At 39.7% G+C, this 13,823-nt stretch overlaps 2 protein-coding genes across 2 annotated transcripts; one reads left to right on the top strand and one right to left on the bottom strand.

Annotated features, from left to right (window-relative positions):
- Nucleotides 1–285: 285 nt before the first annotated feature.
- LOC115044598 (melanocortin receptor 5-like) lies at nt 286–6,649 on the top strand. The gene is made up of 4 exons (XM_029503720.1): nt 286–459; nt 935–1,041; nt 3,690–3,878; nt 6,079–6,649. The coding sequence occupies exons 1-4, from the start codon at nt 298–300 to the stop codon at nt 6,647–6,649; spliced, it is 1,029 nt and encodes a 342-aa protein (XP_029359580.1). The 5' UTR covers nt 286–297.
- A 3,772-nt stretch (nt 6,650–10,421) lies between these two features.
- Nucleotides 10,422–11,424, bottom strand: mc2r (melanocortin 2 receptor). The gene is made up of 2 exons (XM_029503669.1): nt 11,072–11,424; nt 10,422–10,971 (listed from the first exon to the last, which is right to left on the bottom strand). The coding sequence occupies exons 1-2, from the start codon at nt 11,422–11,424 to the stop codon at nt 10,422–10,424; spliced, it is 903 nt and encodes a 300-aa protein (XP_029359529.1).
- Between the last annotated feature and the right edge of the window lie 2,399 nt (nt 11,425–13,823).

Below are 13,823 nucleotides of genomic sequence, written 5' to 3'. Positions count from 1 at the left end.
TAACGGTTAAAAATTGCTTATCAAAAATTTGAATTTGCTGTGAGTTTGGGATCATTAGCTGTACCCGCTGTCCACTGCTTGTCCAGCTTCAACGACCAAGACGACTTTGGCTTTTGTTGCTGAATGATATGTAGCACACTTGACACTGCGCTGTCAAAACTCTCATTAGGTCTGTCTGTATATTCCAGGTAATGTGAAATATTGCAGCTCACAGTGAAGTCTTTCTTCCTTTCCAGTCTGCTTAGAAAATGCCATCTCAACATGAACAGCAGTAACCTGACCCAAGCCACAGCAGGGATGAATGTTTCTGATGAGTCTCCCTACTATGAGGAGGGTCTCCTGGGTAACTCCACCTGGGGTTACTACCACCAAAACTACACCATGCCCCCTCTACTGTTCCCAGACAAGACCAGTACTTCCAAACCTGTAGCATGCGAGCAGGTCCACATTGCTATAGAGGTGTGTGTTTGTGTGTGAGTAACACTAAACTGACAAACCCCTAATGTTTCTGTGTTGGTTTGTTAACACTGTCAGGTTTTTGAGTATTTTCTGTTGTATTTGCTATTCCTCTTTCATATATGTCAACAAAATGATCTGTTGTTTTTATCTTGTGACCCCTTTAAAGACTGCAGAGGCCAAAACTCACTACTGTGTCATGTCTTTTCCTTCTGAATCAAATCATTCTGATTCAAGATTTTGCAGCAACATGTTTCCATGGAAGTTTTGTGATGTGCACAAAAATGATGGTGTTTTGCATGAATTACATTTTTGTACATTTCCCCATGCAAATTGCTCACACGCTACAATTTGACAGTAATTTGATCAGTTCATATATTCAGGCTGTAGCTTCTATAGACCATTTTTTTCTCTTTAGACTTTTAAATGTATTACCATCAAAATGTAAATGCGTTGAATGATATCCTTCTCTTCTCAGGTCTTTCTGATCCTGGGTATCATCTCTCTGCTGGAGAACATCTTGGTCATCATAGCAATTGCGAAGAACAGGAACCTCCACTCACCCATGTACTTCTTTGTCTGCAGGTGAACTACAACATAAAATAGATGTTTCAGTGAGTTTGCCATGTAGGGATATTTATTGAGGAATTCCATATACATTTCACCACATACGTTATTAGTCAGTAAGTCATCTCTTCAGAGTTCATCCTCTGCATGGTAATGGTCATTTTTGACCCGTGTGTTATAAAAGCATTTACATGACAGAAAAAAGTTCAAAGGCCACAAACACAAACTCTCTCTAACACACATACACACAACAAAGAAACTGGATTCCTATTGATGTATGAATTGAACTTGAATTTGCACCTTCACCTCTGACCTGCAGCTAACCCCTCACAAGATCCCAGACAAAACAAAAAAAGCTAATTCAGTGGAGAGGAACCCCCAGAGAACGAATCTCCAGTTGGTTACTTGCTGAAGCCATGACTGGACATATCACTGTCCAGCAGGTCCTGGACCAGATTTTTCCAGAGGTTCAGGATGAGCAAGAACACTATGATGCGGAAGAAGAGGTATCTGAAGAAGAAGATGAGGAGGAATACAACACAGACCAAGAAGCATCTTCAGATGAAGAAGATTTGACCCAAGCTGACAGAGAGACATATTTATCCAAGAACAGTAAAATAACATGGTCCTCATCAAACACGGACAGCACCCCAGAAAGAGCTGCAGCACAAAACATCGTTAGGATGACCCCAGGGCCAACAAGATATTCAGCTGCCCATGCCAAGGACATCTCCTCCAATTAGAATGCTAATAGAGCCACAACCCTAGATCTAAAACTAGCCTCAATATTCTTCGGCTGATAAACGGGATTACGCATTATGCATGATTGCTGTACTGATAAGGCAATCAAATAACTGGGTCTCTTCGCTGTAGACAGGGCAACTCGACTGTGCCAACAGGCTTCCAGCACCGTCACAATGTCAACATGGCAGGCAGAAATTGCTGCCAAGTAGACCTTTAAGGAGGAGGGGGACAAACCTTTGTCTAGCATGCTCTGAAGGAAACACAAAACAACCCTTATACTGCAGTAAATCGGACCTCCCTACGCACCGCACACCAGCGCGTAAAGACTTGCCATTTATGCCAGCTCACAGCCTTGCTGTGCCATTACCTCCACAAACTCCTTGTGGAAGAGTCCTTTGCAGCCAGCTCTGCTGTGGCTCCTTCCTCATTTCTGGACTCCTCTTCTCCGCCACAAAACTCGCCGACAGCTTCCTGTTCCCCATAATCCTCTTCCTCCACGCCCAACATGGCATCCAACTGGCGGGCATGAAAATCAGAGAGTTCCTCTTGTCTTTCTACAGTGGGCTGAATAAAGCTCTAAAAAACGACAGCAGGTGCTCGGGGAGTAACATAGACACAGGGGCGGCCTCAGGTGCGTCATAGCGCGGGAGAATATCACCTGGGTGTTCAGACCAAGATGTGACTTGGGTGGTGGTAGACGTTTATAAATAAAATTTTATTTAGCAGTGGTGCCAATGACAGCTTGACAGCATGAGTAAGAACTCAAGTTCGAAATAAAGTAAAACCATGTTTCAATGTGGGTTAATATCTCTTGCAATCTGAAATTGAAACTATGAAACACTTGTAAAATCCAGGAAAAGCACAAAGCACAAAAATGCAAGATCACTGTTGGAATGACTGAGCCACTTTCCTTAAGGTGCCATTTGTAAATGTATCATTAGATTAGTCATGATGTGATTTATTTTGATGAATTAATTAAAGATCATGTAATTGATAAGATTATTTTAATTAATTTCTGTACCAACACAATCAAACACTGATTTGTTTGTAAAAGGAGCCCAAAGGGCAGCTTTTCTGTCATCTTAAACCGTCTTGTGTTATGTCCATTTGTTAAGTTGAGAAAGACACAAAGTCAAAGGTCATGTGCATACATCACCAGAATAATGTTCAGGGACCAAAGAAAATGCCCTCTGGAGGGAAATGATGGGACGGGTTGGGCTACAGGGTACACCAAGCCACCATCCACAAACACGGCTGTGTTGGCAGGAGGAAGTACACTTTGCATGTTTAATTGGCTGAGCTTGGTGGTAATGAGGTTGATAGTGTCTATCAGATCCTGGAGGAAGCCATCTCATAAGATTTGTTTTCCTTTTAAAGTGCAGTGGGGAGTCTTCATCTGCTGGGTCCACGCAATGACCAGATTGTTCTGTGGATTGTAATCTAGCAGATTCTTTAGGATGCAGAACCAGACACCAAGTTAGAGAGGGGAGATTAGCAATTAATTTAATGTGAAAGACAGTGAAAGGGGTCTTGGGAGAAAAGGAGAGGTTCCAATTAGCACTGGAGAAGTTGGGGAATGAACCTGCTGGAGCAGCACATGGCACAATGAAAAGGCAGAAAGCTTTGTGGGGCAGAGGCTCGAGTGCACAGAGCACACTCAGCCAGTACAGGCATTTATTTATTTATTTATTTATTCATCATTTCAGTGTGAATATTCAATCAACATTGAAACAACAGTCAATAAATCCCATTCCATTTCGGAAGATATGATTTATTTATAATCAGCCTCCATCATGTGGAGGCTGATTATAATCATATCTTCATATCTTCCGATCTTATCTTCCGATTACAAATGATCCTGATGAAGTTAAGTGCTGAATCAGAATGATCTTCACTTGCCCTAACTTATCTGCTTGTTGCAGTCTGGCCGTAGCAGACATGCTGGTGAGTGTGTCCAACGCCTGGGAGACCATCATCATTTACCTTCTTAACAACAAGCAGCTGGTGGTGGAGGAGCACTTCATCCGGCAAATGGACAATGTGTTTGACTCTATGATCTGCATCTCTGTTGTTGCATCGATGTGCAGCCTACTGGCCATTGCTGTGGACAGGTAATGACAGTTTTTGGTGTATATGAATAGATACAAACACTTCACTAAAAACATTTGTGTTTTTACCCACTGTCAAAAGGCTCTGTTCATAATTGCAATCCATTCATTCATTAATCTTCTACAGTTTACGTGGGGGGTGCTGGAGCAGATCCCAGCTCACATTGGGCGAGGGTGGGTACAACCTGGACAGGTCACCAGTCCATCACAGGGCCAACACACAGAGACAGACAGAGACCAACAACCACTCACACTCAGACCTACGGATAACTTAGAGTCACCAATTAACCCAAACATGATGTCTGTGGATGGTGGGAGGAAATCAGAGTACCTGGAGGAAACCCACACAGGCAAAGGAAGAACATGCAAACTCCACACAGAAAGGCCCCAGGTCATGGACTCAAACCCATGAACATCTGGTACTTGAACAGCTCTAACCACTATGCTGCCATGATCCCCATAATTGCATAACTCAATACACAAAACTCATAGATTTAACTAAGAAACATAAGCCACAAAATGTATTTAGCTAGCAAAAGAAATATATGATTTCATTCTTTTACAGAAACTACATGGCAAGAAAATGCATTTGTTGGTGAAGTACTGCACCTAATTTGTTTCATAAGGAAATTACACAACAATATCATCTGAGTCATTTTCAGTTTCTATGAGGCAGAAAGCACTAATTAATCAGTAGCAGGCAGGGACGGTTTATTAGAAAATACTATGTAGGTGAGTGATAGGGAAATGTAGTAGCCATATTTTTTTTGGAGGGATACCAGGGAGCAAAAATCTGAATGAGAATGAATTTATTAATTGTTCTGCTGTGATGTTGTTATGCACAAGGTGGTGAGCCCATCTGTTGTACAGTGTTGGAATAGAGCTGAGCTTAGTGTGGACACTTACAGATTGGCATGATTGAAGGCATGTGTATGTGTAATAAATGAATGTACAGCCATGGAGACTTTGCATTGAGTGACTGATGGCTAGTATTGCACAATAATATAGAAGTGAGGCAATCCAAATTCAGATCTAATCAGCCAACTGAGACTTCTGATGAATACACAGCCATTGCTCACTGTCCGCAACATTACACTGAACTGTTTCTGCCTCTTAACGGAAGTTTTTCCTTACTACTGTCACCAAGTGCTTGCTCATCGGGGGATCTGTTGGGTCTCTTTAAATCATTTTATAAAGTGTGCCATGTAACTTTGTTATGATTTGGCTATATAAATAAACCTGATTTGATTTGAACTAATGTTGACTGTCTGGACATCCTAAGGACTGGTACTGGGTCTGATCTAGCAAAATTTAATTGATCAAAATTAGATCCTGTTTTTACTGTGTTCTGCTGTATTTCCTGTGTTCTCAGCCTCCTAATGCAGACTCTATGCTTTATGGTACATTTTCCAATAAGTGGCACAAATGAGCACCATGTTATATTGAAGAAGACTGAGGCCATGAACCCATTAGGAAAATGTTTTTAATGAGCTAATAAACCTCATGAGAAGGAGGAAAATTTCCATTCTAGCTAGTAAACATATGCTACCTCCTAAATTGCAGGGTTAGGGTTAGGGTTAGGGTTTAATTGTTTTCATTTTAATTGTAGCTAATGCTCCCAACTTTGTTTGACTGCAATTATATATCAATGCAGCCCTTTAAAAGGTACATAAGTTTGCACATATTATCTGCAGTACCTCAGAATTCTGTTCCTGTAACCCTGTATAGAACAAAGTGGTGAGTCTCCATAACTACAGAGAGGCAATGGCTTTGGTATACAAAAATATCCTTGGACCCAAGGGATTTCCTCAAAGCTCAACTCTGTTGAGACAGATGTAGGATAGATGGATCTAAACTGACGCTTAAAAAAAATCACACACACTGACAAATTAAAAAATGTATATTTGGTACTGGACCTTCAATCGTCAAATAGCAATTGGCGTTGTGATTTATTTGCAAAAAGGTCACAATTTAATAGTTTATTTTGCAAGTCACTTGCTGGGTTTGTCCTATAGTGCTCCAGTAGTTTGTCTCTAAATGTCAGCCCTGTGATAAACGGGAGACCTGTTCACTTCTGTCCCAACCTCAAAGATAAGATGTTTAGTTATTGGAGTGGTCAACTCAAAATTTTATAGGTTTCTTGTAAACTTTGACAGAAAATCATTGACTCCTTTTTGAAATCATTATACTTTGCTATCCACAGATACGTCACTATCTTCTATGCCTTGCGATACCACAACATTATGACAGTGAGGAGAGCTGGCTGCATCATCATGGGAATCTGGACCTTCTGCACAGGCTGCGGTATAGTCTTCATCGTCTACTCTGACACCACCCCCGTTATCATCTGCCTGGTCTGTATGTTCTTCGCCATGCTGCTCATCATGGCCTCCCTGTACAGCCACATGTTTATGCTAGCCCGGTCGCACGTGAAGCGAATTGCAGCCCTGCCTGGCTACAACTCCATTCACCAGCGAGCCAGCATGAAGGGGGCAATAACACTGACCATCCTGCTGGGGATCTTTATTGTCTGCTGGGCCCCCTTTTTTCTCCACCTGATTCTGATGATCTCTTGTCCACGGAACCTCTACTGCGTGTGCTTCATGTCCCACTTCAACATGTACCTCATCCTCATTATGTGCAACTCTGTTATTGACCCGCTGATCTACGCCTTTAGAAGCCAGGAGATGAGGAAGACTTTTAAGGAGATCCTCTGCTGTTGCAGCCTGCGGAACATCTGTAATAACTTCTGTGCTCTGACAGGTAAGAACTGACTGACACAGACTGAGAGGAATGAGTGAAAATTCATCACTCTCCTGGATGACCTTTTTTTTTTTTTCCAAATCTACAGATAAATGACAATTTAAAGGAAAAGGCTGAAAGAGGAATGAAGAAACAGGATGGCAGTGTGCCTCATCACTGGGGGATTTAGGAGTATGATGTGACCTTCAAAGAATTACCTAAGTGAACAATTAGACTGGACTGGACTTGGACTGATGGTGGTGAAGGGGTGCTGTCTAACCCATGACAGCACCCCTTCACCACCACATCAAAGCAGTAAATGAAGGATGATGCTTTGTAAGAAGAGACTGAACACCTTTAATGTTGGTTTTCCTTTCATTTGTCACCCACTATCATGAGTACAACACTGCATATAGGAACACTTTTATTTTAACAATGCATGCTTTTCTGCGTTCCCTTTTATTAATATTCATTAATTGTTGTGGTTAGTGTTACTGCTAGGTCCAAACGACTATGTAAAGTCAGAGGACACTTCACAAAGTACGATAAATGTTTACTGACCACTTCTTATCACTGATGGAGGCTATGTTATCATTGACCTTGTGTCCAGCATCTCAGTTGGTTCATGGGTGAGACACATTTTCACAAGATAGATGTGTGCAAATAATCCGTTTCTGCTGCTTTGATAAAAACAATCTTTTTAATAATTGTCCAACCCAAATTGGCTCACATGGCTGTGAGGTTCCATGTATTATGATTACTTCGGACTGCAAGATGTACTTTACAAGTCAACAGCTGTTTATTCACTTTAAAGTCATATTAGAGTAGTAATTTACTATTGTCCAAAATCTTACATTTTGTATTATTACAATGTTTTGGTGTAGTCAAACCCTATGAAACATTTTACCAGTTCAGATGGTTAATCACAAGCAACATTGTCAAAGCCACTGTACTTTGCATGACATGAAAAGGAACTATGATACATGCTTTAAATGTGATTGTAGGGATGTCAAATAGTGAAACTCAAATGTAAATTATATAATCCCATGACTGGAACTGAAAAAGGAAAGGAACTCTTTAAGCAATTTCCATTGACTCAATTCAGGAGTATATTCTGTAAATAAGTTCATGAATTGTCATCAAGTTTCTCACTTCATATTTTTGCTCTTCTGTCTGATGATGAATGCAGTAGGAAAGTATGAAGATGTGATGCAATTTTTTAAAATCTATTATTATAAGATAAGAAAAGTAAACTGATGAGTGATTAAGTCAATAAGTCAATAATGATATTATTTTTCTAATCAGAGACATCAGAGGTTTAGTTTTTATTTCTAATCATTATTATAAAGTCTCCTTGTCTGATGATGAATGCAGTAGGAAAGTATGAAGATGTGCTGCAATTTTTTTAAATCTATTATTATAAGATAAGAAAACTAAACTGATGAGTGATTAAGTCAATAAGTCAATATTGATATTATTTTTCTAATCAGAGGTTTAATTTTTATTTCTAATCATTATTATAAAGTCTCCTTGTCTTATGGGAGGGAGAGATGGGAGGGATGAAGATGAGTTAAGGCTTCATTATTGTTCACATTATCATCACATTATATTTCAATGAAAAATGAAGCTGGAATATTTATGATGTAATTATGGAGTGTGATAATCCAATTGGGTTCTGTGTTTATTTCTCTACAGCCTTAGACACAGTGGAGTCTGATAGTATGTTACTGTTGTTTGCTTGCTGCAAGTGAGTGAACAGTTTGCTACTGAATCTCTGCCTCTGTTTACTACTGTGTGTTAAACTTAAGAAACTCAATCTCTCATAGGTTTATACTCGAAATGTAAAAACTGAATGTGCAAAGAGCTTCATTGTGTGTCTCCGTGGTGCCTAACCTCCTTTAAAGAACTTTATAAAATAAATCACTTATCAGCTCAAACTGCTTTTCAAACAATAAAATACGCATCATTGTTATGTGGAAGATGTAGAGTATTTGTTTTGCAGTGTTGCATATTAATATTAATTGCAAAGGACGGTGAGATATTTGGGATATTTGTATCTTCACAATGATTCATAGCATCTTCATGCATGCAGAAAAAAATGAAAGCTGTTTTGGTAACAAACAAAAAAAAATCTAATTTTTGTTCTATGGTGTATTTCCGATGAACAATTATGATACCATACACAACTGTATACTAAATAAATATGCTTTTATTAAAACAAACTCATAAGACTGCATGTATTGTCTTTTCCCATCTCTGTTTTTCTCAGTTTGCATTCGCCTGTACAGTGAGACATCTTTGCCTTTTTTCTGTTGCTTATGAAGCACTTAGCTCTTGTTCCCACAGAAACAGCAGCCCAACTGCTGACATAATGGTGTGACATCATATAACTCCGGGCAGAGTTAACACCCACATACTGACTACTAATTGCATGTCCTCTGTTATTGCGCAGTGAGATAAGGACAACAGCTGTGGGGTTGAATCAATGATGCCTAAAATTAACAATTTAATTTGTTGTGAAGATATCAGAATAAAAGCAAGCAGTAAGACAAAGGGCTGTTTTCTTATCATTGTTCCCACCAGGAGCTAAAGGTAGGTGTGAATGATGCTGAGGTCCTTGCTCTACAATTGGGAATAATAGCTTGTTCTGTAAGTAAAACAGATTATTGAAGATATGCCTCAAAAAATAATTGTATGACTCTATGAGCAGTATTGGAAAAGATTAGCAATCGGGGTGAAACAAGAGTCGTGAGAGAAAGTAACGTTGTTGGAGGAGTGGATGGTTAGACAGCTAGTGACGCAGGGAAGAGATCAACAGATGCAAATCCATTCTCTAAACAGTATAAATGAGCACACGCTGTTTTACTCCTATCAAATTTAATGCTTTCATTTTTAACAAACTGCCGCTTTGGGGTTTCTGCAACTCTCAATACTATACTGTGATTTTCTTGTCGAACATCCTCCTGAAAGTTCCAAAAAGAACTGAATAAAATGTTTTGCTGTGTGCTAAGGATGCCAGACTCATCAGGTGTGTGTGTTGAACCATCTCACTCGATCACATGTTGTAGGCCAACATCTGAAATGGATGGTGACGCAGTGTTTTAATTACTCGTTACAGCCTTAAAATACACCTCATCACTTAGTGCACCTTGAGAGATCTTGACTTTTGACATTAAATGACTAAATCTAATAATAATAATTGAACCTTTGAGTTAATATTTGAATAAACGTTTAAAACATTTCTTCAAGGTGTTCCTGAAATATTACATTTATGAGACTGTGACAAATGGACAAAAACACTTCAGCAGTTCTGTGAAAGGAAACGCATTGTTGATAAGAGACACCTGATGGGTTTAAGCTGACAGAAAGGTTGAATTTTGGGCTCATTAATACAGCTTAACAATGGTTTAAATTTTGGACATTGTAAATTGCTCATGCTTTAATCGGTTACCTGTTTGGTGATTAAATCATCAAAAATTTCTCCATGTTCAAAGGGGGTACACTTCTGGCTCCATGTTGTACACACTCACTTGGTGCATGCAGAACAGTCAGTCACATGTGCTTTTTCACACACTGAAGAGCAAAGGGAATTTGTCCAAGTAGCTTTGATCTGGTTTGAGTGATATCCCAGGCAGGGAAAATTAAAGGAAGAAAGGCAAATTTTTGCTGGAGCACCCATAGCTGCTCATCAACAGTACAGGTCTATGTTCCCTCCTAGAAGTAAATGCATGTAATCTGGTGAAAGTGGATTAGCCACTGTTTCCAAGGTTAAATAAAGGCCACTAAAGGATGTTTCTATGGGCATCATTTCCAATTTGCAAAAAGCAGCATTTTCTTGAAGGTTTCTCTGAGCTCTGGGCTGCGGAACGCGTAAATGGTGGGGTCGATAAGTGCATGGCTCATCAGCAGCACCATGTGTAGCTGGAACAATGATCGGTAACACTCACAGTATGGGTTTGTGGGGCACACCATGATAATGATAAGATGAAGGAAAAATGGCCCCCAACATACCATGAATGCCCCAAACAGAATGGTGAGAGTGAGGGCCCCCCTCATACTGCTACCCCAGCGCTGCTGATGGTGACAGTTCCTCCCCCCACTGCTTGGAAGAGCTGCAATCTTCCTAGCATGGATGCGTGCCAGCATGAACATATAGACATAGAGAAAGCATATAATCACCAAAGAAATTATGAAAAAGCTGACAAAGCAGATCATGATAAACGTGGAGGCAAAGAATGTCACCATGGATATAGCCGACATCCCACATGTTATCCAAATGACACCCAGGATGGCCCTGGTGCGCTGCATTGTCATGATGTTATGATATCGCAGTGCATGGAAGATTGTGATGTAACTGAAAATGAAAACAAGTGAGTTAACTGTTGCAGTTGCTTATAAATACCTGCCTAATGTTTCTGTGATCAAATTAAATCCCTACATTTAGAATTCCTTACCGGTCTACAGCAATAGCCAGGAAACTGGAAATGGAGCCAAGGAACGACATGCACAGCAGACAGTCCATCACATCATCCAGCTTGGTCTCAGAAGGACCTTTCTTCTCCAAGTGTCCTACATCTGCAAATGTGATCATCAGGTTCTCACAAGTTTTGGTGAGGCTGGCGATGGTGTTGAAGGCAGCCAGGCTGCAGATGAAATAATACATGGGCGAATGGAGGTTCCTGTTGCATGTCACCGCTACTACAACCAGAACGTTCTCAGCCAGGCTTGCTAATCCAATGGTGAAGAAAAGAAAGATGGGGACTTTCACATCAGGACAATCCGACTGGGTCACCAAGGTGGTGTTCATAGTTTGCCAGGGTGGTTCTCTATGTGGGTTAAAAAGCTGATTAACATCAAGACTACAACAGCATAGACATCAATAACGTCATCTGGAGTCTGCAAGTTGTTGTGCAAAGCTTGACAAAAAGGTTCACGAGGGACATTATCATTTAATACATCTTATTCCTCCTTGCCAAGGTCATGCTTAAGGTTGGGTCAACAGTGTGCCCCAGAAGTAAAACAGGATTATCCCAATTTTAAATCTTCCTGTAAGCTTGAAAGTGATACTGTGCACTTTGGGAAAATGTACAAAGCTGAATTGGTCACAGTGTGACTACTTCCTGGAGTGAAGTTAAAGTTTTACAGTGGGAGGCAGGTGATATTTTCGTCCTTGAACGTCCTTCTATGTTCTACTATCCAGGTGGGGTTTATCTTGGCACCACATTTACAGTCAATCTCATCAATTGCATCAATACTTTCTTCATGATGAATAGTGCAACCTTTTGTCCAGGAGCTCATTCTGTCCGTCAGCAAAATACTCCGTTCAATATTAACCACATTTTTAAAGGAATATTTGCTGATAATCAATTAAAATGAAAAGTACTTTGGAATCTTAGCTATGAGTCAGATTCCTGTCAGGCTGCAGACTGAGGATAATATCATGAGTACACCAAGTTCGCTGATGTCCCTTTCGTTTGTCAACCTCAAAACAACCTCCATGTTTTTTGAATTACCAAGGACTATACATGAAGTCCAATAGCTTACACTTCTAATTGAAATTGTCATTTCACAGACTTTACCACCTCCTATGAGCTTTAAATGATCATTGTTGTAAAAACAGAAATGTAAAAGTGAAATTTTAATGTACCATTTTTCACTTTGGTGTTAAACTGTGGTGTTATTGTTCAATGGCTATATGAAAAATCCAATAAATTCATTAAGCAATTTTTCAAGAAGATCCAAAATCTCACTGATAAGATGCCATAACTTCTCCAAAAATGTAAAAGAAAATACACCAGACTGTCTAACAACAATGAAGCAATGAGAGAGAAATACTGACTATTATTATTTATGATGAGGTATTGAAGACTGAAGCAGACACATATGCATGCTCCAATGCAATGACAGTGCAAATGCTCTTGTATGATGAGCAAGTAAGAGCAGTTGTTGGTAATGGTTGTGATCTAAGTTTAGGAATTTGTGGTGGTGGGAGGGGTCACTGTTCAGCATGGTAAACAACAGCAAATGTGAGCTGGTAAAGGTCAAAACTGTGTGGTGAACAATATCTGTTTTAGAGTTAGTGGATTACTCATACATTATTTGTCAATCTGTGTTAGTCTGCTCCAGAGCAGGTCACTGTTGGCAGCCTTGGACCCCTGCCACTCAAACAGATAAAGCTTTTTGTGCACCTTCAGTAAAAAAAAACTGTGTGTGTACTGCCTGACAAAAGGCCTGATCACATAGTTATCTGTGATGTACAGATTGGACATACTGACCACATAATGAAGGTGTAATTCCACTGGTGGTGTACTTCAGGAAATAATCATTTCATCAGGCTTGGTATCTGTGTTAGTGTGTGTGTATGTGTGTGTGTGCGTGTGTGTGGCATCTGCCAGATCATCGATTAGGTGACAATATTAAATTGATTCCAGCGTCTGTGTACCTTTTCTGCAATTTCAGGCACACTTGCAAACGTCAAAACTAATAGAATTTTCAATTGAAAAGCTTTTCCTATGTAGCCATTACTTTGCACAATTGCTCATTCACTTCTCACTTGCCTGTCATATTACACTTATATAATTTTTTTCTCATTTCTATTTTTATCCTCTCCAGCTGCAATGGCACCTTTAGCCTCGGGAATCATGAAAGTTTAATTCAATCTCCACTGATTCAGCTGATGCCGTTACTGTTGATACAAATCAACAAAACTTGAAACTTTTATTTCTTAGAGCATTGAAGTGTCTCTAACACTGTTCAGTTCATGACTGTATCTTAAAAGATCCACAGCTAAGTAACTGATGCTGCAGAACTAACCTGCTCTCCAGCTGGATAGCTGTCAAATTTAGTCACAATGAACGGTCAGAGACAGACTCATAAAGTACAGAGTCAAAAGTCATTTTGCATACATTAAATTTTTGTCATGTTCAAGTTTATAAGTAAAGTTTAGACTAATAAACTGAGTTCTGCTTTTTTTTCTGTTTTTCAGTTTACAGATCCAAAGTCTATGGCCATTTTTGTAAACAGTGAAAGTAATCAATGAGTCCAAAAGTTAATCAGAAATACATCAGGGCCTGTGTGTATCACAGAGTTCATCCACATCAAACTTCAAGGTTCATTTATAGTTATTTGCATGTTTGCACATGAAAAAAATGTTATGAGGTTAGGACACCAGCAATGATAATGTAAAGAGCTCCAGTCACATGTCGG

The sequence above is a fragment of the Echeneis naucrates genome, chromosome 6 (genome assembly GCF_900963305.1).
Source record: "Echeneis naucrates chromosome 6, fEcheNa1.1, whole genome shotgun sequence".
NCBI classification, from domain to species: Eukaryota; Metazoa; Chordata; class Actinopteri; order Carangiformes; family Echeneidae; genus Echeneis; species Echeneis naucrates.
The sequence above is the reverse complement of the archived record's forward strand: the minus strand, read 5'-3'. Positions and strand labels throughout refer to the sequence as shown.

Coding starts and splice junctions, on each gene's coding strand:
- mc2r (XM_029503669.1), bottom strand. CDS start 11,424: ATGAACACCACCTTGGTGACCCAGTCGGATTGTCCTGATGTGAAAGTC. Junction 10,972..11,071: donor CTGGCTATTGCTGTAGACCG/GTAAGGAATTCT, acceptor TTTCATTTTCAG/TTACATCACAATCTTCCATG.
- LOC115044598 (XM_029503720.1), top strand. CDS start 298: ATGAATGTTTCTGATGAGTCTCCCTACTATGAGGAGGGTCTCCTGGGT. Junction 460..934: donor AGGTCCACATTGCTATAGAG/GTGTGTGTTTGT, acceptor TTCTCTTCTCAG/GTCTTTCTGATCCTGGGTAT. Junction 1,042..3,689: donor ATGTACTTCTTTGTCTGCAG/GTGAACTACAAC, acceptor TGCTTGTTGCAG/TCTGGCCGTAGCAGACATGC.